At 41.3% G+C, this 24,741-nt stretch overlaps 3 protein-coding genes across 3 annotated transcripts in view; 1 reads left to right on the forward strand and 2 right to left on the reverse strand.

The window, feature by feature from the left end:
- Positions 1-125: 125 nt before the first annotated feature.
- ehhadh (enoyl-CoA, hydratase/3-hydroxyacyl CoA dehydrogenase) lies at positions 126-10,183 on the reverse strand. The gene is made up of 7 exons (XM_080038021.1): positions 9,979-10,183; positions 9,061-9,164; positions 8,075-8,244; positions 7,780-7,891; positions 5,871-5,978; positions 2,674-3,015; positions 126-1,896 (listed from the first exon to the last, which is right to left on the reverse strand). Exons 1-7 carry the CDS (start codon positions 10,050-10,052, stop codon positions 644-646), a joined length of 2,163 nt encoding a protein of 720 aa, XP_079894147.1. The 5' UTR covers positions 10,053-10,183; the 3' UTR covers positions 126-643.
- Positions 10,184-13,483: 3,300 nt separating this feature from the next.
- Positions 13,484-19,549, forward strand: tmem41aa (transmembrane protein 41aa). Its single transcript, XM_080037817.1, has 5 exons — positions 13,484-13,718; positions 14,478-14,628; positions 15,095-15,256; positions 17,775-17,913; positions 18,294-19,549. The coding sequence occupies exons 1-5, from the start codon at positions 13,546-13,548 to the stop codon at positions 18,512-18,514; spliced, it is 846 nt and encodes a 281-aa protein (XP_079893943.1). The 5' UTR covers positions 13,484-13,545; the 3' UTR covers positions 18,515-19,549.
- A 3,522-nt stretch (positions 19,550-23,071) lies between these two features.
- The window catches only part of igf2bp2a (insulin-like growth factor 2 mRNA binding protein 2a), a 46,248-nt gene continuing 44,578 nt past the window's right edge, over positions 23,072-24,741 (reverse strand). Inside the window, exon 16 of the mRNA XM_080038663.1 lies at positions 23,072-24,568. Coding sequence (XP_079894789.1) covers positions 24,470-24,568 — 99 coding nt within the window. The 3' untranslated portion in view covers positions 23,072-24,469. The remainder of the gene's footprint in view (positions 24,569-24,741) is intronic.

The following is a 24,741-nucleotide window of genomic DNA, read 5'->3' on the forward strand; positions in this document are numbered from 1 at the left end:
TAGTGAGAAATGTTTGACTGAAGAAAAAATCTAATGAAATGCTACCAGCAGCTGACACCTGGAAACACTGATGGTTGGAATGAGAAGCCAAATCTGCATGTATAACAAGTCTTTATTTTGGCACCAGCTGAAAGATTTTTTTTTATCATTACATATTGTAGCTTACATACACTGGTAAGACATGTATTAATTATGAATAATTAATAACAAAGCAATCCTAATATAGGAAAATCAGTTAAATCTTCTCTTCTGCATGACTCATTTGATGCTTTAAAAAAGTTTAATATGCAGATTGTATGCAATGCAATCAATACATTGGACATTTAATCCAATCTGTCATACAGCGTCAACAAAAACTTGGTAAGCTTCACAAGGACAGGATTTAGTGCAAATCTGTTGTATTGAAATGCATAACATTGTGTATGAGTAGCTGATAACATGGTACCTCAGTGTAGGCCCACAGTTGGAGATATTTTGATGATTAATCACAGAAAACACAACAGCTTCCTATCACATCCATAATCACAAAGTATACAATATCAGAAAGATCAAATAATTATAAAGCAAGTATAAAGCAGACAGCTACAGAATAGGTCCTCATCATCAAAGTGATTACAGAGATTAAAGCTGGACAGTTCGAGATTTAAAGCTGGCTGTGGAGCTTCTTGATGACTTCCCTCCACTTGTGGATAGGTGGGCTCCCACTGGCCACCAGTCTCCTGAGGAGACCGCAGGGCTGCAGGTAGGGCACATCAGGGTGAGCCTGCTGGTAATGCTCCAGCCTCTCCAGGACCTTGGGCAGCCCCACCATGGCAGCGTAGAACATGGGGCCTCCGCGGTGCCTGGGCCAGCTGTAGCCAGACACATAGATGGTGTCGATGTCTTCTGGTCCCGCAGCTATGCCATCCTCCAGGATACGGAAGCCCTCGTTGACCATGACATAGAGGCAGCGCTCCAGCACCTCTTGCTGGTCTATGCGGCGTGCCACCAGGCCGTGCCGGGCTCGGTACTCCTCCAGAAAGCCCTGAAGCCAAGGGTCAGACCTGGCAACCCGACTTCCGGGTTGGTCATACTGGTACCATCCCCGCCCGGCCTTCTGGCCAAACCTTCCCTGTTCACACAGCAGGTCTCCCAGGGGGCTGTACCTGCGGTCTTGACGGACTCTAGGGGATCGCCCTGATGCCACGGCAGGCTCCACCAGCCCGTCTGCCTTCCTGACTCTCCAGCCCACGTCCAGTCCAGAGAGGTCGGACATTCTGAACACGCCCATGGCAAAACCAAACTCCTCCAGTGCTCCGTCTACCAGGTCAGGTGTGGCTCCCTCCTCCAACAGGAAGAAAGCTTGTTCCACATAAGGCTTCAGCATGCGATTCCCCACAAAGCCCCGACAGTTGCCTACAGCCACACTGACTTTACCCATCTTCTTCCCCAGCTGCATGGCGGTGGCCACGGCTTGAGGAGAGGACCGTGGACCGTACACCACCTCCAGGAGCTTCATGACATGGGCCGGAGCAAAGAAGTGCATGCCCACCACCAGCTCTGGGTTGGGGGTTTGGGAGGCCAGATGGTCCACATCCAGGGATGACGTGTTGGTGCATATGAAGGTGCCTGGTTTGCAAACGGCCGACAGCTGCCGGAAGACGCCTTCCTTCAGGGTCATGTCCTCAAACACAGCCTCGATGACTAGGTCCACGTCTGCTACAGCCTGGATATCCTGGCTGTATTGGATGTTGTAGAGCGCAGGAGCCGTCCCGCGTCTCTTGGCCCCTCGCTGCAGCATACCAGACACTGCCTGCTTTGCCTCCATCAGCTGCTTCTCCTGGGTCTCCACAGCGACCACATACAGCCCGGTCTGAGCCAGGGCCACGGCTATGCCTCTCCCCATGGTGCCAAGACCTTAGAGGAAGAGATTCACACCATGACTAAAGAAAAATTACCCCCAAACAGCAAATCACACAAATATTACAGAAATAGCTGACCAAAGTAAAAATCGCAGTATATATCTATACAGTCTATGGTTTATACACAAGTATAAATCACAGGAAATTATTTTTAGCCCACTATATACAACCCTAGACTGTAAATAGCTTAAGACTTGCAGCACATAGTTTTTTTCCAAAGCTTGCAATTTTAATGCACAAGCTGCTGAGCTCCTCATATCCAGAGCATGTCCTCCCTGAAGGGAAGAGGGAGTTCATCCATTCACAGCTGAACTGTAAATCAGGGCTAAATTTCCACAGGCAGCGTGAATTTGGTGATGCCACATGGCTTGCCTGATGAGTGGACGACGTGCATATTGATAGCACAGCCAAATGCCTCATTTAATTAAAAGGTGGAGTCAGCGATTCTTGGAGAAAGCTTGTTGTCAGAATCACCCTTTGTCAAAATCAGTGAATCAGTCCGTACAGTGTGCACTGAAAAAATATCTGGTCTTAATACACAGCCTAGGCTATGTGAACGAACAGGGCCCACCATAGATAGCAACATGCCCCTTTACTGAGCCTTGACTGTGTATTAACACTGTATTTTATTTCAGCACACACACAGTACGGACAGGTAGTGGATGGAACATGAGGAGATATTCACAGATTTTGACGAATAAGTTATTTTGTCAACAAGCATTGTCTTGAGAATTGCTGACCCTTCATTGCATTAGAAGCCTAAAGCTCTTACCAATGACAGCTGCTTTGCGTACCGGCCCGGGCTTGCTCATGTCCCAGCGGGCTCCAGTGGGCGTGCTCCACCTGCCCACGGCTCTCTGAGCGAAGAAGCAGTACTGCAGGGCTCGCGCCTGGCCTGAGGTGAACAGAGTGGCCATCAGCTCCCTCTCTCTCTCCATGCCCTCAGCGTAGGGCAGGGTGGCAGCCGCCCGCACAGCCTGGACACACGCAACCGGCGCAATGGCACCGCGGGCACTGCGACGCACCTTCTGCATAGCCTCCTCAAAGACAGCATCAATATCGGACAAGGGTGGACACGGAAAAGAGCTGATGCGACGGGCATCCAGTGACTGAGCTGAAATAAGAACATGGAAGAAGAAAATGACTCCGGAGAAGTTCCCGTTCTCCCCTGCAGTTTCTTTTGTTTAAAAGAAAATCAAAAATTCACTCTGGAATGGCACTTATTTTACAAGTACACCGACATCATTTTATTTTCTAAACTGAAAAGTGCATCCTCTTTTCCCCACTACTACCGCCTCTTTCCCACTTTCTTTAATTTATCAGTCGGGCCCTCAGTCTAGGTATTATTATCCACTCGATCACTAGATAACCCCACAAGCTTCTTAAGAGCAGGGTGATTTGACAGACCATTTCCCAGATAATTGGAGGGGCTCTGCCAGTGCAGGGGCTCTGACAGTTCACCTTGGATAACACAGATCTGAAATGAAAAGCAACAATTTTTCCAGGTTAAGCTACACAAGAAGATTTAATATTGGAGCCTAAAAACCTTACAACACCAGGCATTTCGGTCTGCAGTGATTTAAGCCTCGGGAACAAGGAGAGTGGGGAAGAAGGCCACTGTGCTACAACCTTGTTAAAAAGCAACGTAATGCACATTCCTGTCTCCTCTTGACATGATTACATGAGACAGTTTTCAGAATCCTTCACAGCTCCACCGAGTTACACTCAGCCATGGGTCTGGGCCAGAAATTGGGTCACCATGGCAAAGCTTAAAGGGACAGCAGCCACTTCTGATCTGTTCAAATCTGATCAAAAACTAGAAAGTATGTCCTCTACTATTAAGTCTATAATTCACAAAAAAAACTGTGAATGGTTAAGGTGATTTCAGGTCAGTTAAATGCAACTTGTGTCCACAACGAAACGTCATTAAGATGCTGTGTGGCTGTGCAAATGTGATTCCAATGTACTTTAGGAGGGCATTATTGCAGCGGTTAATCTGTAAATGGTTGAGCTGTGTCGATGGATTTGTCGAGTGGCGAGTGGAAAACCTGGTTGCCCTGACAGATGTAGCAGGCAGATGTTGCAACAAAAAAGTTAATCTCGCCACCCGCCGAGACTTGAAACCGTGCATGTGTGGGCTTTTGTGTGTGTGTGTCTGTGCCCACACGTGCATCAATTTTAAGCACACAAACTGCTTTTTGCCTACATAAATACACAATGCGCCCGGCTTCACTGCTCTGTAGTGTTTTTGTGTTTGCGTGTATGGATGGTTGAATGTGACAGACTAAATCTAGCCTGTGCTGGTTGACTCACCAGCACAGTGCAAGCTTGGTGTCACAAACATTCACACTTGGTCTGTAAATTTAGACACAAGATCCTTGTCCCTGATCAACACCCACTGCCAATTGACCCAAGACTGGAGTATCTGTCGAGATCTCCACAGATTTAGGTCCTTATCTCCTCAAATCTCCCATCTTGTATGCTGTTGGCTTCTCTGTCTGACTCGCTCTAAGCGTCAGAATTAACAACAACACTCTCACCCACTCAATGTCCTCTTGGCAGTGCTGTGTGGAAAAAATGCATTTGTAAAAAGAACAAGACTGCCATCACCTCTTCATTGTAAAATGCTGTTTTACTGAAGAATTACTGTTGACATTTTGCACGGGCGTAGTGAATCAGTTTGTTAGAGGCATATTGTCTTGCATAAACGAAACAGTTTTCCTACATATTTAAATCTTAAAAAATGAGTCGTCATTGGCAAGTTACAAAAGGTGAAAACCTCCGCTCATGTTCATTTCATGCAAAGGATTCAAAGTAGGCTCTGCCAAGAAAAGGCAGAACTAAATATGACACAAAACCAAACACCAATTGTGCTATTTGTATTAGTTCACTATACCAGAGGGGTTCAAACATTCCTCAATGCTTAAAAGGAGAAAACCCATATTCTCGTACTTGCCGAGAGTTTGATGAGAAGTTTGATATCACTCTCATATTTATATATTTAAACATGAAGCCAAGGCCAGGGTACACTTAACTTAGCTTAGCATAAAGACTGACAGCAGAGGGAAACAGCTAGCCTGGCTCCGTTCATCAGACCATGAAATAATCTAGCGAAAAACAATTTGCTGTTTTTACATCTTGGTTTCAGCATAGATCAAGACATGATGTAGGCTTTAAAAAGAGGGTTGTAGTATTACTATTTCATTATTCACCTGTGGACATAGCCTGGCAAGCCTTTTCAGGCTGCTTTCATTCTTTACGCTAAATTAAGCTAAGAAACTGCTGGTTTTAGTGCAAGTTTTAGAGTGAGAGTGGTATCAACCTTTTCATCGTATTCTCAGCAATAAAGCAAATGAGCTTATTTCCTAAAATGTCAAAGTAAAATAAAATATAAAATATTCATACATTTTACTGCTGATGAATTGTTTATAAAGAATAAAATCATCCTCTGCGGCAGTGTAAAAATGAAAGCATGTCAGAAGAATAAATAAATCATTCCTATGTGGCGTTTTAGCCTACCAGTGTTGTCCGTCAGTATTATTTACGACATTTGTTTACACAGACTGTGAAATCATTCCTATCCAATCAGTTTGGTAAATGTTATTCACGTGCACGGGGGAAATCCTGATCCTCCTAAATGTCTGGCTGGGGCAAATTATTAATATTCTACAACGGTTTGTCCCTTTTCGCCCTTCTGAATAATACAGCAACAGCGGTGAAGACATCAGAGGGCCCTTCGGAGAGCCATGAAACATTTAAGGCTGCTGTGGTGGAGGAATCTGCCTGCTGTGTTTTTTTCTGCTTCCTTTGACTTCCTCAACCTACATGCACTTCTTGATGTCTGACTCGCCCCCAAAATAACTGTTCTGGGAGGAATTTCTCTTCCCTTCACCGAGATCATTTTTTAAACCAGTGAAGGATGAGTTTTAAATAACCTTGCATTGTCTATGTTCTTTTATCATGTCTCACCTGCAACACACAACAGGGAAAACTTCACAGCTGCATCCACAGTGTTGTCATCGGTCACCTGATCCACTATTCCGAGTTGCAGAGCCTCAGCGGCAGTAACATGGCGGCCTGTGGGAGACATGAAGGGGACGTGTGACATTTCAAATTATTAGGACTAATAATTATATTATTAATATAATTATATTATTAATATAATTATTAGGATTATATTAGCCCAGTGGTTAAAAAGCATGCAGTATAATGGCAGAAATCTCCTGTTGTATTTGGACATTGCTAAATAAAAATGCCATATAAATAAAAGGATAAATGATTCCAGTTTGCCTGAATTATTTTTTGTTGTAAGAAATAATCAGAGCAGTCAATCACAGACACAGGCTTCCCTGGTCAAACTGAACAAATGCTGACCTCTGCTGGTCATCAGAGTTGACTGCCAATCTCTAGGTAACAACAGCTGTGCACAGCGTTTATGTACAATCAACAGCTCTGCCAAGGCAATCTAAATAATCGATTCCAACAACTATAATATGCAATATTATTGAACCACAGCTAAAACACAATGTGGGTGCAAAACACAACACTTTGAAACTTCCATGCATCTGCTTTGATACTTTAAAATTGTCTAAACTTCTATTTAGGGAATGGACAATATCAAATATTATTGTGAATTGTGATTAAAATAATAAATATAAAGAGAGCACTCACAATATGTTGATTGTTGTGAGTTTCTATTTGCAGGATAATCGTGATTATTTCCACGAGTGACTTTAAAAAGCAAAAGTCTAGGTTGCTGACATATACAGTACTATATTGAACTCCTGAATTATTTAGAATAACCTCGAATTACCATTTCAAGCCATAACTAAATCCTAAACTTGTAACCATGGCTTAAAGGCTTATGCAATAAAACCAACATTTTGATGATTATCGGGATAAGATCTGCAATTATTTTGGACAGGATAATCATGACATGAAGTTTTAATACCATCCCATGCCTACTGCTATTGTCAACTCGTTAACAGTAAGGCAAGGAGAACCAGGGCCTATCCGAAAAGTCCAATCTCCTAACCTATAAGCCTCCTTTCCTATGCCTTAACCCCTAAACGTCATCGGGGTTAAGGAGAGATGAAAGGTGCTTCCTATCGAACATAGGAAAGGACAGCGCTGTTTCAAATGAATTCGACTCCACCTTTCCTAACCGACGTCATTGCGCGACGGCGAGTATTGCTGACGTGAGTCACTAGCGTGAAACTACACTATTCTCCGAAAATTGACTACAACAAGCGCTCGTTTGATCCATGTGTTCTTTTCATATTGATTTTAATCAGGTTGTCGCCAACAGAGTGAGAATCACTTCCTTATATCCCAATTCACATGTGGAATAAAAAGAGGCTACACTTGTGTTAATGTTGAAATGAACTGCCCCCAGTAACTTCATTAAATGTGAAGTTGGTATTTTATTTTCTTATGGTGTAAATTATGTGCTACGAAAATAACTAAGTTATGATTGGTCTTTTATGAGTTCTTTATTATCTTAATGGGGGGGGGGGGTATTTTGTTTTAGCTGAATTAAATCTTCCTCTCTTCTCTTCTCCTCTCCTCTCTTCTGTTTTGCCTCTCGTTCGTATTCGTGTAGAGTCGGTAAACTCCGGCGGTGGCTTGTTGCTTTAAATCTTGCCGCCGTAAAGGATTATGGGATACCACTATCTCCTTTCCTTTAGCATAGGTTGGTCAGGAGTAACCTATGCTAAAGGAGGGTTAAAGGATGAATCGAGGCTCCTTTCCTATGCCTTTCCTAAGCATTTTGGGAATTCGGATCACCTATCCGCCGAGTACTTCCGGTTCATCTCGATAGGAAAGGAAATTTCCTATGAAAAAAAAAGTTTTCGGATAGGCCCCCAGTCTTTGCTACCTGTGGTGATGAGGTTTAGTGCAGCTGGGACCCCGATGAGCCTTGGCAGACGTTGGGATCCTCCTGCAGCGGGCAGCAGACCCAGAGTCACCTCTGGGAGCCCAAGTTTGGCCTGAAAGGACAAAGTTTGATGAATGGAAGGTTCTGAACGGTGTGGGTTTGCATGACTTTCACAGAGAAACAGCATTCCCCGACAGGTAAAATCATTGCATGGATTATTGCATGGCCAAGAAGGAAGAAAAGTCTTCATCAATCAAAAGTCTTAATCAGAGAGAGATCTGAGGCATAGACTTACTTTAGAGTGGGCGATTCGATAGTGACAGCCGAGCGCCAACTCAAGGCCTCCGCCCAAAGCGCTTCCCTCTATGGCCGCAACCACCGGCTTGTTGGCAGCCTCAATGCTGTGGATCATCGGCACCAGTGGAGGCCCGGACATATTTGTCCCAAACTCCTTGATGTCCGCCCCTATTATAAAACACAAATTCAAATGAAGTAAGGATGTTATCAGGGGGTTCAGACAGACTGGTGCCAAAAAAATATTTTCCTCTGGATAAAGATGCTTTGAGGAAATCAACGCTCACCATGAGGTGTCAGTTTGTCTTTAGTAAATAACAATTGCAACTGTGTGAAATTTAATAAACATGAACTGTTTTGAGTAATATTCATACAAGCCTCCTGGCATGTGGTAATTGGCTTTTTATTTGATCATAACAGGATTGCTCCCATCAGCACCAGGGAAGGCATTTCTGTGAATGCTGTTAATGAAGCATTTCTGCGTGTTCTGGATAAAACTCTGTTTAAATTCACATAAAACAAGTGTAGTGATAGTGATACCCCCTCTGGTTTTATCACACACACATTGCCAAAACACAACATTAATTAAAATGTTAACATCTGCTTAGTTTTTGCACCGCTTTGCTTTGGAGCTAAAGAAAAGCCCTCAAGCATTTGTATTCATTTGTAAGTGTGTTATATAGCAATTAAAAGAAGTACAATACACACACAAATTTAACATTTTTAAATCCAAAAAATACTAATGTGCTTAAAATGTTTTGTATTATTATATTTATTTTAATTTGCCAAAATCAAAATGTCACCTTCAGAGATGCCTCTTCAAAAGTAATACGAAAAATCTCATATCTGACAGATCTCTCAGGGCTCAGCGACGAGAGTTTACACCTGAAAGTAGCAACTGCCCATCTGAGGTAGTGCTGTTATTGTGAATCAACAGGGAAATGGAACATGAAAAGAAAAAACTAACAACAACAAAAACGTCCATACCCCCACAGAATATTCCATTCTGGCCACAGATGACCACAGACTTCACCTTCGGGTCACTGAGCGCTCTGTTCACTGTGTCGACGATGCCCTGCCTCACTGCTGCACTGTAGGAAAATAAGACACATTTTACTGGATTTACAATATTACACATTAGAATGTTACATGTTTAATCAAGCTTTTAAAAGGGCAGTGCAGACATTTCTGCTCCACTTGTTCTCTCCTAATTTAAAAAACAACCTCTTAATATAAAAATGCACTGAACAACAATATATTTGATTTAATAAGTATGTTATTTAAAAATAACGCTTACTTTCTGTGGTTCCACTCTTGAAAAGTCTTAACTTTTGAGCAGTTTTGATCAATTCATAAGTAAATCATTCATGGATTCCAGTAGTGCTACTCATTGACCAGTCCAGCAGAAAAAGGTTGTGCAACACTGTAGCAATACAAGTAAAAACTGCGTTCTAAAGTTTTTCACAATCCTCACGGAGTTTTTTTTAATTATAAAAACTTAATCTGCAAAGTATACAATGACTGATGTGGGATAGGCCTAATTATAGTAGAGTAATAAAAAAAAATGTATGTCTGGGAATGTGGTAGAGTAGAAATAGCTCTACTAAGTTGTATTTATGAAAATATTCAAGTGAAGTGCAAATAGGCCTTCCTGAAAATTTAAATCATAGATTAACGCACAGATTGGCATAGATTGATGCCACCCTCTGGCAATATAATCTTATACTGACCAATCGTGTTTTTATCTTGTTTTATTGTGCAAGTTTGGGAGAGCTACACCTCCAATGCTTCTATAGGCCTACGACTTTACAGTAGGGTGACTTGACCACAAGAAAAAAACACGTGAACATCTGGAATCTTATGTTGAAGAACCTCTTGCAGCCTTGTTAAGTGACTGTAGCTCACCTCAGAGCGTTGACAGGCGGGTTTTGGAGAGTGATCAGGCCGACAGACCCAGACACACGAGCAAACTGCGCCATCGAGACAGTCCGTCCAACGCCACGAGCTGCTGCTTTCTCCTGTCAAAGAATGAACTTTGTAACTTCACCAGAACTTTTTCACCTTTATCGCCCTTTCCCTACACGGAATCATGCCTACTCCCTGAGCGTCCTCTTCTTTGTTGGTTTGTGACGTACAAACACACAACACACAACAAAACACACGTTGGTGGTTGATTGAGACCACTCGGGGCATCCGCGCCCCCATCAGGCCTGGAGCTCAACAGAAAACTAAAGCGATACCATTTTTAACAGGAGAAATGCCACCGTTTTTTATTGAGTTTATAGAGATAAGTCATCCAACCAACGTGATAGCCTACCATTAGACTACTGGTAAAAGGAGAATAGCACCTGTTTTTTATAGCCTATATATTTTTTATAGCATTTGTTTACAAACTTCAGCGTCGTCTGCTCACACAAGAATACATGTACCACTAAGGAATCAAAGTACATTAAAGACCTACTTCACCGGTGGGAATATGAAGGTGTATTGAACTCTGAGATGCTATGTATTTTGTGCAAACATTTTTTAAATCGGTTCATCCTAGCCTGAGAAAAGGCAGGGAGCTTATGGTCTCACTGTCCCTACATTTTACTAGTGTGACATTACACTAGTACAAATGTAGTAGGGTTAGGATTAACAGACAGCTAGGCCAAGGGAAGACTGAGGAAAGACTGAAGGAAGAAAAACCTCAATCATTATATTATAAAAGCGATGTTATAATGATAGAACGCCGGTTCTGTATGGGTGAAGTATTCCTTTAATAAAAAAGCACCTGCTTATCCCTGTTGATCCCTGTGTGGTAGATACTCTTATTACTTCAATTTAAGGCAAATAAATATAAAAATATTGAGTGAGCAAGTTTTATAGTAAGGCTTTAAATAAATGTAAACGCACGGTCAAGTTTTTATGGGTAGCCTAAATCTAAAGATCCTGCTGCAGATAATGCAGCTGCAGCTCCTCACAGAGGGGAAATAAGCAAACAAATGTTATATATTTTTAAGGGTGGGAGGTAGGCTATAGATTTTGTCAAGTAGCCTGTATGTAAAAATAAATAAAAAAATAAATAAAGTAGGCCTACTATTTAAACTGATTTTAGTTTCCTTGAGTATTTGCATTTCATGCCACTGATAAACCTAAATAATGAATTGTTCCTTTAGGTTATATGTCGAGGAAATCATCCCTTAACTTTCAAAATAAGAGGGAATGGGAAAAAGAGAAAGAAAAAAAACGAACAAGATGCAATGTGATTATGTGTCTGCTTAATGTATGCTAATATCATATGTTATAGAAAATCTCCTTGTTTGAATAGAAGTACCTTGAAAACATCTGAGGGAAAGGGCAACAGTGTAACCAGTAGTCGGATCAGCAGACAGACTAATCAAAATACATATAGTGTATTATGTTACTAAACATTTTATATTAAGTTTATACTGTTTCAGGAGGACATTATACTGTTTTAAAGTGTCTCATTCTGCTTAGAAATGGAGCAAGGAGAGGAATGTGGATTGCTTAGTGGAGGATGCCTGTAGGGAAGATTTCTGTAGATTATTCAGTATGCACACAATAGGAGGCTCCGGGATGACTCTTTTTGTGAAGGCAATTTAGGACAGTCTGGTTAAGATTTAACAGCTAATTTATTGGCCCCTGGCTAAAAGGATTGTTCTAAAGCAGGGGTGTCCAAACTACGGCCCGCGGGCCAACTGCGGCCCGCTTTTTATTGGCCCGCGGCCGATTTTAAAGATATAATGTAATATGGCCCTTTGAAAAAAAAAAATAATAATATTTTTTATTTTTTTTTGCATTTCTAAGTTAACCCACTAGTGCAGGGGTGTCAAAACTGATTGATTGGCCCCTGGCACATTTTAAAAATATAATGTAATATGGCCCTTTTAATTTTTAAATAATTTAAATGCACTCATTATATTACAGAGAAATATGTCCCATAAAAGAAAAAGAGCACCAAGCCCATCCCAGAGGACCCTACATAATATTTTATTTTAAATTAATATTATTATGGAAAATCCATGTGTCCTTCTCCAATAGCTTCTAATTCATCTGGCACAGTGTCTCCATTTTTTTTCATACAAAATTCTTCAGCTTTAGCCTCTTAATTTCCCTCTCAAAGTGCACCAGATTCATGCATTTCACTTTAAAAACTTTAAAAAATCTCCCAGGGGGGCATACCCCCGGACCCCCCTTGGAGAGGCGGGATCTCGGCTGGCTACTATTTTCACCCAGCTGGACATTGGACGCAAAAGCAGAAAACACTGGGTGTATCAATGGCATTTAACAAGAGGGGGAATGTATCTGTTTAATGTGCAAGTAAAGTGTTGCCGTGAAGAAGGATTACAATTTACGAAAACACTATGAAACTAAACATCAGAGCAGCTACATGTCCTGATAAATGTATTATTTTTGCAAAGTGGCCCGGCCCTTCGTAGATTTTTCTGTATGTGGCCCTCAGTGAAAAAAGTTTGGACACCCCTGTTCTAAAGTATTGATCAGACTTCCTGGCACCCAACGAGATATCGCCTCTAGGGCATGATTACCACAGATGTCCTCTGAACAGTAGGCAGTGTCCAGATAGTTAGGGTCCACCAATCAGGGGTTAGGAGGGGCAGATCTTACTGACCTAAGGACCAATCAGCTCACTTAGATTCTCAGGTTAAAATATGCAGACACACAGGCAGAGGGAAGGTTGGGATAATGGAATTGGTTAACCGGGCATGGCCAGCCTGGTCTGACACAGGCGATGGGTTATTTTATCCTAATAAAATACTTTATCCACCTCAACTCATCCCTGTCTCAGCAGACCCATTTCTATTCTTCAAACTAACACCTTTTGTGAATGGACCACAGAAAATATACTGCGTATACATTCAGTCTTAAATCGAGTGGGAGAGGGAGAGGAGGAAAATACAAGGTGGTAAATGAATAGTAGGCTACATTAAAACAAGGGCACAGTAATCTGAACGTCCCACTTTACAAGGGAAGAATTGAGAAACTTAAGTACCAATAAATATATATCAGAACATAGGGACATGGTGGAAAATGTCACAGATCAGGGCTAAAAGGGGAACCTTGTGGATTACGCAAAAAGTGGAAAAGGGTGAAGATATTTGGACAGATTTTTCAGAACATGACTGAATATAAATAATGCAATGTAGTATTAACAATTGTTTCTTGTTTTATATAGGCTATCGTTGTTTTGTTTTGACTGTCTTATTGTGTTTTTACTTTGTACCTTTGTATTTAAAAGGTGCTACATAGCCTACTGTAACTCTTAACTTAACCTATTATTACTGTAGGTGTCAACTGTGCTACCACCAGAAGATGGCGGTAATGCGATACAGAGGCTGAGGCCAGCTGCTGTTCAACCTCAGAGAATAAGAAGCGCTATGCCATTGTTTTCTCTCTTCTCTCCGTCTCTCTCACTGACAACAAGAAAGAGCTGAATTCAAAGTGAGGAATATGCGCTCACTTGTAGGACTGCTCGCTGTTGTCGCTGCTGCCAGCTTGTACCTTTATTCCCTGTCCCTGTATCTTCCTGCGGGGCCCCGACGGCGTCCTCCTCCGGCTGCCGAGGGGAAACATGTGGACACAGCGGAGTCTGAGCAGCCCGCTGACAGCTCCGAGGAGATAAGGTGATGATATAGTCACTCCACACAATAATAATTTTTTTGTGCGACTGTAACGTTGCTGCTGCTACTAACGCTAGCTATTGTTAGCATATGTTATTATCGTACCCAACTGGTACTGCTGTCAAACCAAACTAGTCGACCATAAATTCGGAGTGATCGTGCATTCTGATGTTTACGGTAAAAGCATTGAAATGGTAGTCAGATTTCTCACTTTCCAAAAAAAAGCGCTGTAATAGCATAAAGCGTATATCTAAAGGCAGTCAATTGACATTTTTATTCTATCCGAGCACAACAAATACAATACCTGTTTATCAAATAGATCCACAAATCGCGCAAGGATACACACAAGACATGACTACTTTTCCTTTTTCAAGATAAGGTGAAGGTGTTATGACAGAGTACATTTAGAGGAAGCCTAAAGTGGGCTATCTGTGTCCTAAACCTTTATTAGGTCCATGGTCCTAACCTCTATCATGGCCTTATACCTCGATAACTCTTAAGATAACTCCCTGTCAGCAGCTTGGAGCCATAACGCATTGCCATAAAGATCAGAATACGCGTGCACTGAAGATTTCGATTGACTCACATTCACCACAAACAGTTTTTACTCAGGGACAAGCTAACTGGACTATAAGGTATAATGTCATGGTAAAAATTTAAATATTCACATTATTATTTTGCATATTGTCTACGTGACACAACCGTATATTCATGAGAGAAGGTTGGATGATGTGACAAACTGTATTGTTGTTGCTCTCTCAGTTTGAAGTTCCCCGCAGACTTGGATGAGCTGAGGGAACTGTCAGAGCTCTTGCAGTTTTACAAGACCGAGCACACAGGATATGTCCTGCTCCTCTTCTGTAGCGCATATCTCTACAAACAGTCCTTTGCCATTCCTGGATCCTCCTTCCTGGTAAGGATATTACAAAAAGAGGTTTCAGATGTTATTTGTACTTGATGCTGGATAACAAGGCAATAACAGTTTTTTTAGAAGAGGATACAAATATTTATTCAGCTAGCTCAAACAACAAAGGGATATCAGACTTGCCTTTGTGTGTCACAGAGTGTGCGGCACACAGAAGAGGCTGCACAAACACACACACACACACACACACACACACACACACACACACACACACACACACACACACACACACACACACACACACACACACACACACACACACACACACACACACACACACACACACACACACACACACACACACACACCTCTCATGCTGGTTTTAGTGACCCACCATCTTGCACTTGAAAGCACTGTTAGATCACAGAGTATGTACTTTCCTTCCACAATGATGAATACAGTGAATTTGTAAGATATTCAGTAACCCCGGCCTTTTTCACTCGTCATTGTCAAGAACATTCTAGCTGGAGCTATATTTGGACCCTATGAGGGACTGCTGCTTGCCTGTGTGCTCACCACGTTTGGCTCCACCATGTGCTACCTCCTGTCCCAGGCCTTCGGGAAACACTACATTGTCAACCTCTTCCCGGATAAAGTCTCCGCACTGCAGAGGAAGGTAAATCCGTGACACCATGTAAACAACTCATTCAAGATAACAAATATTGAGAAGTTAAACTTTGGAAGTCTAGGTCTCAATTTGTATTAATTAACTGTTTTGCCAGGTGTGTAGAGATAGAAAAAAGCTCTGTGTACAGTGCATAGAAATATGCCGCAATGCCTCAACTTACACACAATGCATACAATGTGCAAAAAGTGCTCAAATGACATGCCACATAGGTTGCGTTCCGAATCGCATACTTTCTACTATATAGTATGTAGAAAAAAGATTTAGGATGTCCCGATTCTTGTGGCCAGATTTAGGATGGTTAGAATACCCGGATGGTCTACTTCATGCGGCCAAGATTGTTAGTGTTGAAAAGTGCATCCTATTTGGGCGATTCTGACCCACAATCCAGTGCGCACGTGAAGTGACGTAACATCAACGAAGCCTATAGGTCCATGTTATGAAAACAAACGGGGATGCGATGGATATAAAAGCAAGAGGCAAGATCAAGGCGCAATGTTATGATGAAATAAGAGAGAAAAGTATGTCCCAATAGTATGTCTACTGCATCCTAACTAGATTCTTTTTATCGTCGGATGTAGTATGTAGAATAGAAAAAAGAAAGAGTATGCGATTCGGAACGCAACCATAGTGTACTGCACATGGAAAATGGCTTCCAAAGAAACTCTTAAAGGTTCAGTAAGCGGAATGGTCAGTTTAGCTAACTTCCTGCAGTTTGCAGTCCTCTCCCTCGTCCCTACGTCACCACATTAATGCACTGCGGTCTTCAAGCAGCGAGTTATCCAGCATCATCTCAGATAAGTAAGTGTGATAAAATATGATAAAAACCATCAAAACAGACATTGGGAAGGATTTTTACCTGCTCCGCCATTGTAGGCACATAAACATTCACCCATCTGTCGCTCTGCGCGTGCACCGGCAGTGAGACGGGTGCCGGTGTGTAGCGTTCTCTCTTGTGATTGGATATCAGTTTCGGGATCCCCGAAAAGTTTATTTGCCGATTACATAATAAATAAAGACCGATTAAACACTTATATTAACATAAATAAATCACTTACTTTACCTTTAATTTTCAGGGTCTTAGAGAAAACATATCCTTCTTTTAGGGTGTATTCACACTGGGAAAGTCCACTAGTTCACTTGCTTTGGTCCAGACCAAGTAGAGTTTACATTTTTTTTGTTTGGTGTGGTCCACATATTGCCCCTTTTGCAAGTGAACCAGCATTACGAAGCAAAACCACACGTGATCTGAGGTCATTCATTCATTGGACAGACATTCTGGGGTGGAGAGAAGCAGGAAGCACAAAGTGAAAACAGCTAAATATATCATTGATATAATATGGGGTTAAAAATAATAAAAAGGCCTATATAGCCTATAGATAAAGAAGAAAAACATCAAATTATTGTTGTTTCATATGTTTATAATATGTAGCCCTATGACAATGCCACGTTATGTGGCTTAGCCTACGATGTTAAACATAATTTTTACTGTATTTGTGCTGCTGGCTCGCGAGAAGAATAGGCTCAAGCTGACACTCAGCTGATTTAGCTGTGTATCAGCTGGGTGTCAGTTCGGCGCAGCTCAGCTCCAAACTGACACGGGGATAGTATTGACGGTCCCATTAACATTGGAATAAAAATTAAAACACACACTTCATGCAAAGCGCAGCGTGAACTTGTTGGCACTGTGCAGGAGACGCTCCCCTCTCCTTCATCTGATCGCTGAACACATCAGCATGTTTACGCGTCTCTATCAAATGTAATATATTCGCTCGGGGCTCCCGGTCAAACCACAACTAATCTTCCTAATAATGGCGACAACAACACTTTCCCATAATGTGAAGCTGACGGCGATGTATTAAAAAAGAAAAGAAAGAAAAGGCACAGTGCTTCCTGCATTTGGGTCGGATCGAGTCCGGCCAAATTCACACCACAAACGAACTGCAGCAGAGTGCGTTTGGAAGTGCACAAAGACCACCTCTTCAAGTGGGTCTCGGAGCGCTTGTTTGGTCCGCCCCCAAGTGCGATTGCTGTATTCACACCTGCCTGCAAGATGCACACCGAAGACGGAAGTGCACCTGAGTTCGTTCCAACCGAACTAAACGCGGCAGGTGTGAATACACCCTTAGTTTAATCTCTTTGGATAAGTTATGTCAATCTTTTAGTGTTTTTATGACAATTGGGTTATGCAGCAATATCACATGATTTAATAGGGAACATGACACCTATGTGAAGAGGTGAGTCTACATGCTGACAATGAAGCTGTACTGTGTATGAGAATATAAAGTACCTCAAATATAAATATGCACCTATACCAAAGATGGTAACTAGTCTACAGACAAGGATACAATAATTAATGTAACTGTATTTTGACACCAGGTTTTTGTCCTTTTATGACAGTATCGTAAACCAATATGACATAACTCTGATGCTGAAAATAGAAATGTATAAAAAGGAAACATGCGTGTACTCCCTTGGTAGACGATAACATCTCATCTCTATTCCGTAGGTTGAGGAAAATCAGGACGGTTTGTTTTTCTTCCTGCTCTTCTTGAGATTCTTCCCCATGACGCCAAACTGGTTTCTGAACATGTCGGCCCCGATTGTCAACATCCCCATCACCTTTTTCTTCGGCTCAGTCTTCATTGGTAAGCAGCACGCATGGACCCGCCCACTGACGGCTTGTTAGGGCTGTCAGTCATGTGTCATGGTGTACTCGGGAAGCTCCCACACTCTGAATCAGAACAACACAGCATTTTCCATTCTTGAATGATAAATAATGTAATTGTTAAAAGATAGAAATATGACTAACCATCTTCAAATCCTTCTCCTAATGCGGTTACCCCTTTTTATGTTGTAGTTTGTTATTCTAGGGAGATTAAAAGTATATATTCTTTTGTACTTTTTCAAGTCACAGGAATGTATGAATTCAAACAGGAATATCAAGCGTTTTTTACCTCTCTCCACTCTCCAAATAAATAATAGTATGAGTCAAGGCAGTTTTTTTTTCTCGATCTGTTTTTCATAGGCCTACTGCCGTACAACTTCATCTGTGTGCAGACGGGCGCCATGTTGTCAGAGGTGTCGTCGCTGGATGACTTGTTCTCCTGGGAGCGGCTGCTGCAGCTGCTGGCCATCGCCGTCATGGCTCTGCTGCCCGGAGCGCTCATCCGCTCCTTCAGTCAGAGGCGGCACAAAATGGACGCCCAGTCGCAGAACGGATTCATGGCGGATAAGAAGGTCCAGTGACCTGTTCTTGGACTCAGTTTGGGCCCTCGAGACAGAATGTATTCAAAGTGGAGACTCTTCAGGAAAGAAACATTGTGCACACAACAAGTGTGTAAAGGTTTCTTTTATCAGGAGTGCTATACTTACTACTACTGCGATGGAGAGGGATTGCAGCTTTTATTAGACTGACAAAGTGGAACAGTTGGATTTAAAGCCAAGTATAATGTGTCACCAAATGTTGGTGTTTCTTCAACCACAACTTCTGTGGGCACAGTGTATGTACATAGATATGTGAATGTACAATCTATTGAAGGGAAGGGTTTTAGGTGAACTTGCACTTTTGTTATGCAGTAACAGTATTGCTTCAGTGTAAGAAAAAAAGTGCCTGTCTTGCAGTAATAGACTCTGTCAAACTTCTACCTCCATCATGAACACTTGGAACAGTTGATGTCAATGTAAAGGGCCTACACAGGTTTATAGCGGCCGGAGTGGTTTGGATAACTGTTCGTTTTATTTCTGGGTTTCTGTTAATTATTTTATTTGTAACTGAGGTACCGGTTATGTTCACAGCAATCTGAAGTTGTATTTTTCTTGTTTGACAATCAAATTTTTCAATTTGGGTATAAATTGTGTGCAGGACGATTTTCTTTTTGTACTTTTCCTCTTTGCATTCCACTTTTTAAAATCTAGTATTAAGGAACCAGAGTTTGGCCTCAGTGTCATGTTCAGCGGTCAATCCGTTGAAATACATTGTTATTCTTTGTTTTACTGTGTCATGATATTTAATGAGCTGGGTTTTTATCTGAAAGGGAATGTTCAGTTAAATCAGGCAGTGTGAGGCCTCTGTTATAGCAAGCCTTATAATTGCTGCTTAATAGTTCTCTTTGCTGCCTCTTTTCTCAATCCATGTGATTTGTGTTCTCGTCCAACGGCATCTATGCTGCTGATTTAAAAATAAACTCTTTGTTCATCTTGGTTAATATGAAAAATTATGTCTGCTTTCAGTTTCTCTAAAAAAAAGATAAATGAGTAATTCAGTGTGGATAATACATGTGTGATCAGATTTCTATTTCAGAGGTGAAATATAACAAACTTGAAATAATAAAACAACAGTAAATGTATGTGTTTTTCAAATATTCTTTATTGCTCAGATCCAGGTTGCTCAGCAATACAGTTCACTCACAACTCAAAACAACAGCATGGCTGTCACCAGAAAGGCATGGATCCACGAGATAAGAATGGATCTTGTGTCTGTCCGGCGCACAGTCACCGATCACCTTGAGGTGTTTGGGACCTTTTGGCCCGTATGAAATGTAGGACCTTGAGGGTTGTGACCTACTAAGGAAACAAAAGGAATCTCCCAAATGGTGAAATGCAGTTAAGAAATGGATCCATGTAAAACCACTACTGAAAGTTTAGTGCTATATGAAGTGTAGTACATACTACATACCTACAACAGGCTCATGCAATGCTTTGTGTTCTTTCTCATTTCACAACAAGACACCACAAAAAACACTGCTGTGGTTCTTCTGCATACATCTGACCAGATTACCAAATCTTTCCTTAGTTAATCCACAGATTGTTTTAGATGGTTGTTGAATGCCCTCTTTTCTGAACACATTTTTCTTTGCATGTCACAGATTCAATTATCTATCTATTTATGTTCCATTCTGATTCCCCAATCTGCTCAAAATCTAGCTAGGATATTTTTTCCCACCACAATTTAACAGCTAGTATTATTGGTAGTGATCTAACAGGAATGAATATTAAAAAAGCAAAGAATCCAACTACTGCTTTTTCCAGACTACATTATTAAAATCAGTGTAAATGACACCAGATCAACAGAAAACAAAAGGGGAAAATAAAGCCTAATACTATCCAACCACCATGTGATATGACTAACGACACAGTACACCCTCAGTGATGTGTGTAATTGTGTTTTTTCTGGTACTGAATATTAATATCTAGCAACACCCCATAAAAAACTAGAAACACCAATCCATTGAAGTAAAAAAAAAAAAAAAAGGTAACTATCGTTTTGACGAGTTTCGCCTCATATTTGCGGTTGGCCTGCAGATGTCTCAACAACCAAGATGCAACAACGGCGACCACAGTGAAACCCAACCGGCCAGAGGGAAACGAGCACCTACTATGAAAGAGCCAAAAAAACACAAGAGAGACAGAGGCCTGGCAGGTCCTCTGCTATGCAAGAAAAGAGCCTACACTTCAAAACTGCTCTAAAAAAGGCTACTCCTGACTGTCCAAACAAAACCAATGAGTGACACAAACTACAATTTCCAGTGCTACTGTGAAAAAGCAGTTTTTTTCTCATTCTCTCTCTCTCCCTCCTTATGCAACATGCTCTTACTACAGTGAAAGAAGACCACAATAGGAGCCGTGCGCCACAGTAGAAGCACCGAACTGCATTTGTATGGGTATATGGTCAAGGTACATTTTAATCAGGTCTGGTGAGCTGTCGTCATCAGCATGAGGTACAGTACCGGCTGTGGGGAGACTATAGCTGAAATCAGCCTCAGGCATTGTGTGAGTTTGATAGACCTTTATGTTTTATTTCTTTGTTTGTTTTTGTTGTGTGTGTGTGTGTGTTCACTGGGACAGAAAAAAATAAAGAAAATAAATGATCCAACTCATCTGATGACAAAAGTCTGCACACTAAAAGTTCATTTAAAAAAAGAAGCTCCCAAACAGTTCAAATAATTCCATAAGACAAACACTAACTTTCACTATATCATTCATTAATAAAAAAATGTATTTAATTTTTTTTTTACCATAAATTTGTTTTAGTAAACTAAAGTCAGCCTTAAATTCTGAGAGGTAATTCTGAAATATACAGCACGAAAAAAATAAAATCTAAATAAAATCGATTAATGAGTAAACCATTTAGAGGTCTGTTTGTTTGTTTGTTTGGTGTGTTGAGGGAAGCTGTGACACTCTCAGCTTCTCCCAACATCTCTCGACGTCATTGCAGGTGCAGACAGGTTTAAGTGTTATAGAGAGACAGAGAACGATGCATGAATGTGTAACTCTATTGTACATGTTTACAGATATACAGTTATCTCGTCGTACACAGTGACATTACAACGGCTAGAGTTGTTCTACATTCTCAACACAGAAGTCTAGGCTTTTCACACCATGTCCAAGAGTCCTGTCAGTGTATTTTTGCAGCTTTGTGTTTTTCTTTAAATCGACCCCAGAGCATTTTGTTATCGAACAGAGCTGGTAAAGATCGGTTTGGGTTTAATAAAAAATTTAAAAAGAAAAAGAAATGTTTGCTTTGTTTGAAATTTCCCTATAAGTGAATTAACTTCATTGTTTTTTTAAAAGTCTAAGAAAAACCTGGAGGTACAGTTGGGGAAAAAACAGGAGGTACAGTTGTTAAGTTTCAGTTTTTTGAACAGATTTTTCTTTTTTTGTTGTTGTTCTTTCTTTGACTGTGAAACCAGTACACTACATCCACATTCAGGACCACTTCAAGCAGACATGTACCCCTTAGATCCTGCTCTTCATTCCTTTCTAGCAAAAAAAAAAAAAAAGGGACTTGAAAATCCTTTCTGACGTGTATCATCAAGAGGTTGTATAGCGTCCAGACAGTCCAACAGAGTTGATTACGGTTTACAAAGTTTCACTAGTCGGCTGGACCTGAAGAGTTGAGAGCTTACTGAAGATATTTTCTCTTGTTCTTTTTAAAATGATCGGTTAAGAAGGCATACAAAATGTGGAAAAAAGGGGAAATGAAAGATTGGACTGAGGTACCCTGAAGCCTGAGGTAGATCACAATACTGACATGCGCACTGTTCACATCCTGACCAAAGTTAACGCGGTGGTTCACTTCACTGTTCTCTTATTTTTTCAGGTTTTTATTTATATCGATATTCATAGTCTAGTTTTCAAGAAAATAAACACTTCCCTTCAAAATAATATGGCAGTGTCCCACTGAGGAAAAAAAAAGAAAAGGACTTTGTTTTCTTTTTGTTTCTTATCAATAGCTCTCATCACAAAATAGGAAAAAAATAGATTCATAAATATTACTCTCTCTTTTTATATATATATACACACGCACACACACACACACACACACATACATACACACACACACACACATGGAGGAAGCTGTGCGTATTGGCAATAACCTTGCGTCTGGAAGATGAAGCTGATGGGTGAAAGGTGACAAAATAAGGCAACAAGCTTCCACTGTCTCCAAAGTAAAGCACAAAGGGGACAACAGGACCTGCGTGTCCAGCGCACAGCAGTCGGCCAGCACGCCAAAGTAAAAGTTAAAAAATTGGAGAAAAAAAACAATAATGGGAATGACAATCTGTGTGTCTGTGCCTCTGGCCCGGCCTGCTGGACACGGCAGGGTTTGATGTTTTTCCAAAAAGGCTGCATATTGTACATTCACAGCTGTCATGCCGTTTTAGAAAAGCTCCCTGACAAGAGAGGGTTAAAGCCAAACGCGGCTGTGGTCATGTTTTTCGGTTGTCTGTGTACCACAGGTCATACAGTACCTCCCCATAAACCCACCATCCCCCCCCCCCCCATCCCTACTTCTAACCCTAAAACATTTGGTCACTGCCACTTCACGCACCACGAGTCTGACCCCTCCCAGCTCACATTCTGTTTAGGCCTTTGTAAAGTCTCCATAAGGCAGAATATCAGGGCACATTCAAATCGCTGGGGCGGCTGGTTAACCAGCAAAGGTGCACCAATTTACTTATTCTTTTTTGGAAGATGTCAACATTTACTGATTATCAAGGAAGAGCCTTTAGATTTATTTTAGATTTAATATCAGCACAACAAATTTTAACGCAGTAGTGTAGTCTAATAGTCTACTGCACAGCATGGGATGGGAGAGAGATACCAGTTTGCTAGTAAAAATAAAACCCCTCTATTGCATTTGACCCCCGTCGAGCGAAAGTGGCAGTCAGTTCAATGTTATCAAAAGGCTACTGCGAAAAAGAGAAATAAGTGTTTCTTGAAAACAGATATTTTTATCCTACTAAATAAAATAAAAACATGATGCCAAAAGAGAGAGAGAGAGAGAGTGTGATGAGAAAGAGAAGCAGAAAACAGCGGAAAAGAAAGACGGAAAGAAAGAAAGCGAATGAGTGTAGCATCAGATGTGAATGGTGAGAGACATATCAAAGGGACGTTATCTTTTGCGTTGGCACACACACAGGCTTGTTACAAAGACTCAGAACCATTCACCATATTAACTTATAGGGTTTTTTCTTTCTTTTTGATTTCAGTGGCCTATAATGTGAACAAACAAAGGAAAGCGCTTTATGCGGCCGTCACAGCTCAATCCATCTCTGGAACAAGCAAAGAAACTACACCAAGTGAGAAAAAACTGTAATTTTGATAGAAAAATAACAGTGCATACTCTCAGTGTGTTATCAATATATGTTTCTACTCTGAATTAATACTGCTAAGGATATTTAATCTTGCAATCTGAATGTCTCGTAAGAGAAGGTGTCCATTGTCCTCGCTCTTATTCTATCTCAAAATATCAATCACTATACGCTTGTGTTAATAAAGTTGCTTTATCCGTTTGTTAGGCCTATGTTAGTCCAACTAAAGAGATAACGTTATGCAGGGCGACATACTATTTCCTGTTAACCTCCTTTTTTTTAACTGTGAAGACAACAGTTCCCAAATTGTTCTGCCATTTGCGCCTTTCTTTTAGATTTTCTTTTTTTTTTTGGTCTTTTTAGTATATTATATCAGTATGGTTTTTCCCACTCTGTCTGCTCTCACAGGGCTGGCAGTGTACACAATGCCCCTCAGCCTTTGGCTCTCACTTGTTTTCCCCCCTAGTGAAGTTCTTTGGTTTTGATCCCGGTGCTGCTGGTCTGCCCTGCATGTCCCCCTTGGCCTTGGCCTTTGTCTGGGTAGGTCTCTGTCTGTACGGGAGGGCTACATTCATTGGCCGGCGCCCGCTGGAGCCAACCCCGCTGGTCACTTGGAGTGGTGCGGTGACACAGCGCCGCCCTGCTGGTGCTTCTGTTCCTGCTGTTTGACCTGCTGAATGATCTCCCGGATCTTCCTCTGTGCAGTCTGTCGGAGAGAGAGAGAGAGAGAGAGAGAGAGAGAGAGAGAGAGAGAGAGAGAGGGAGAGGGAGAGGGAGAGGCAGAGGGAGAGAGGGAGAGGGGTGAGACCGACAAAGCATACAGAAGATGCTTTAATTGATAGGTGAAAAGGTGTACGTGTGAAAATTATAAACATTTAA

The sequence above is a fragment of the Ammodytes marinus genome (assembly GCF_949987685.1).
Source record: "Ammodytes marinus genome assembly, chromosome: 12".
Lineage (NCBI taxonomy): Eukaryota > Metazoa > Chordata > Actinopteri > Uranoscopiformes > Ammodytidae > Ammodytes > Ammodytes marinus.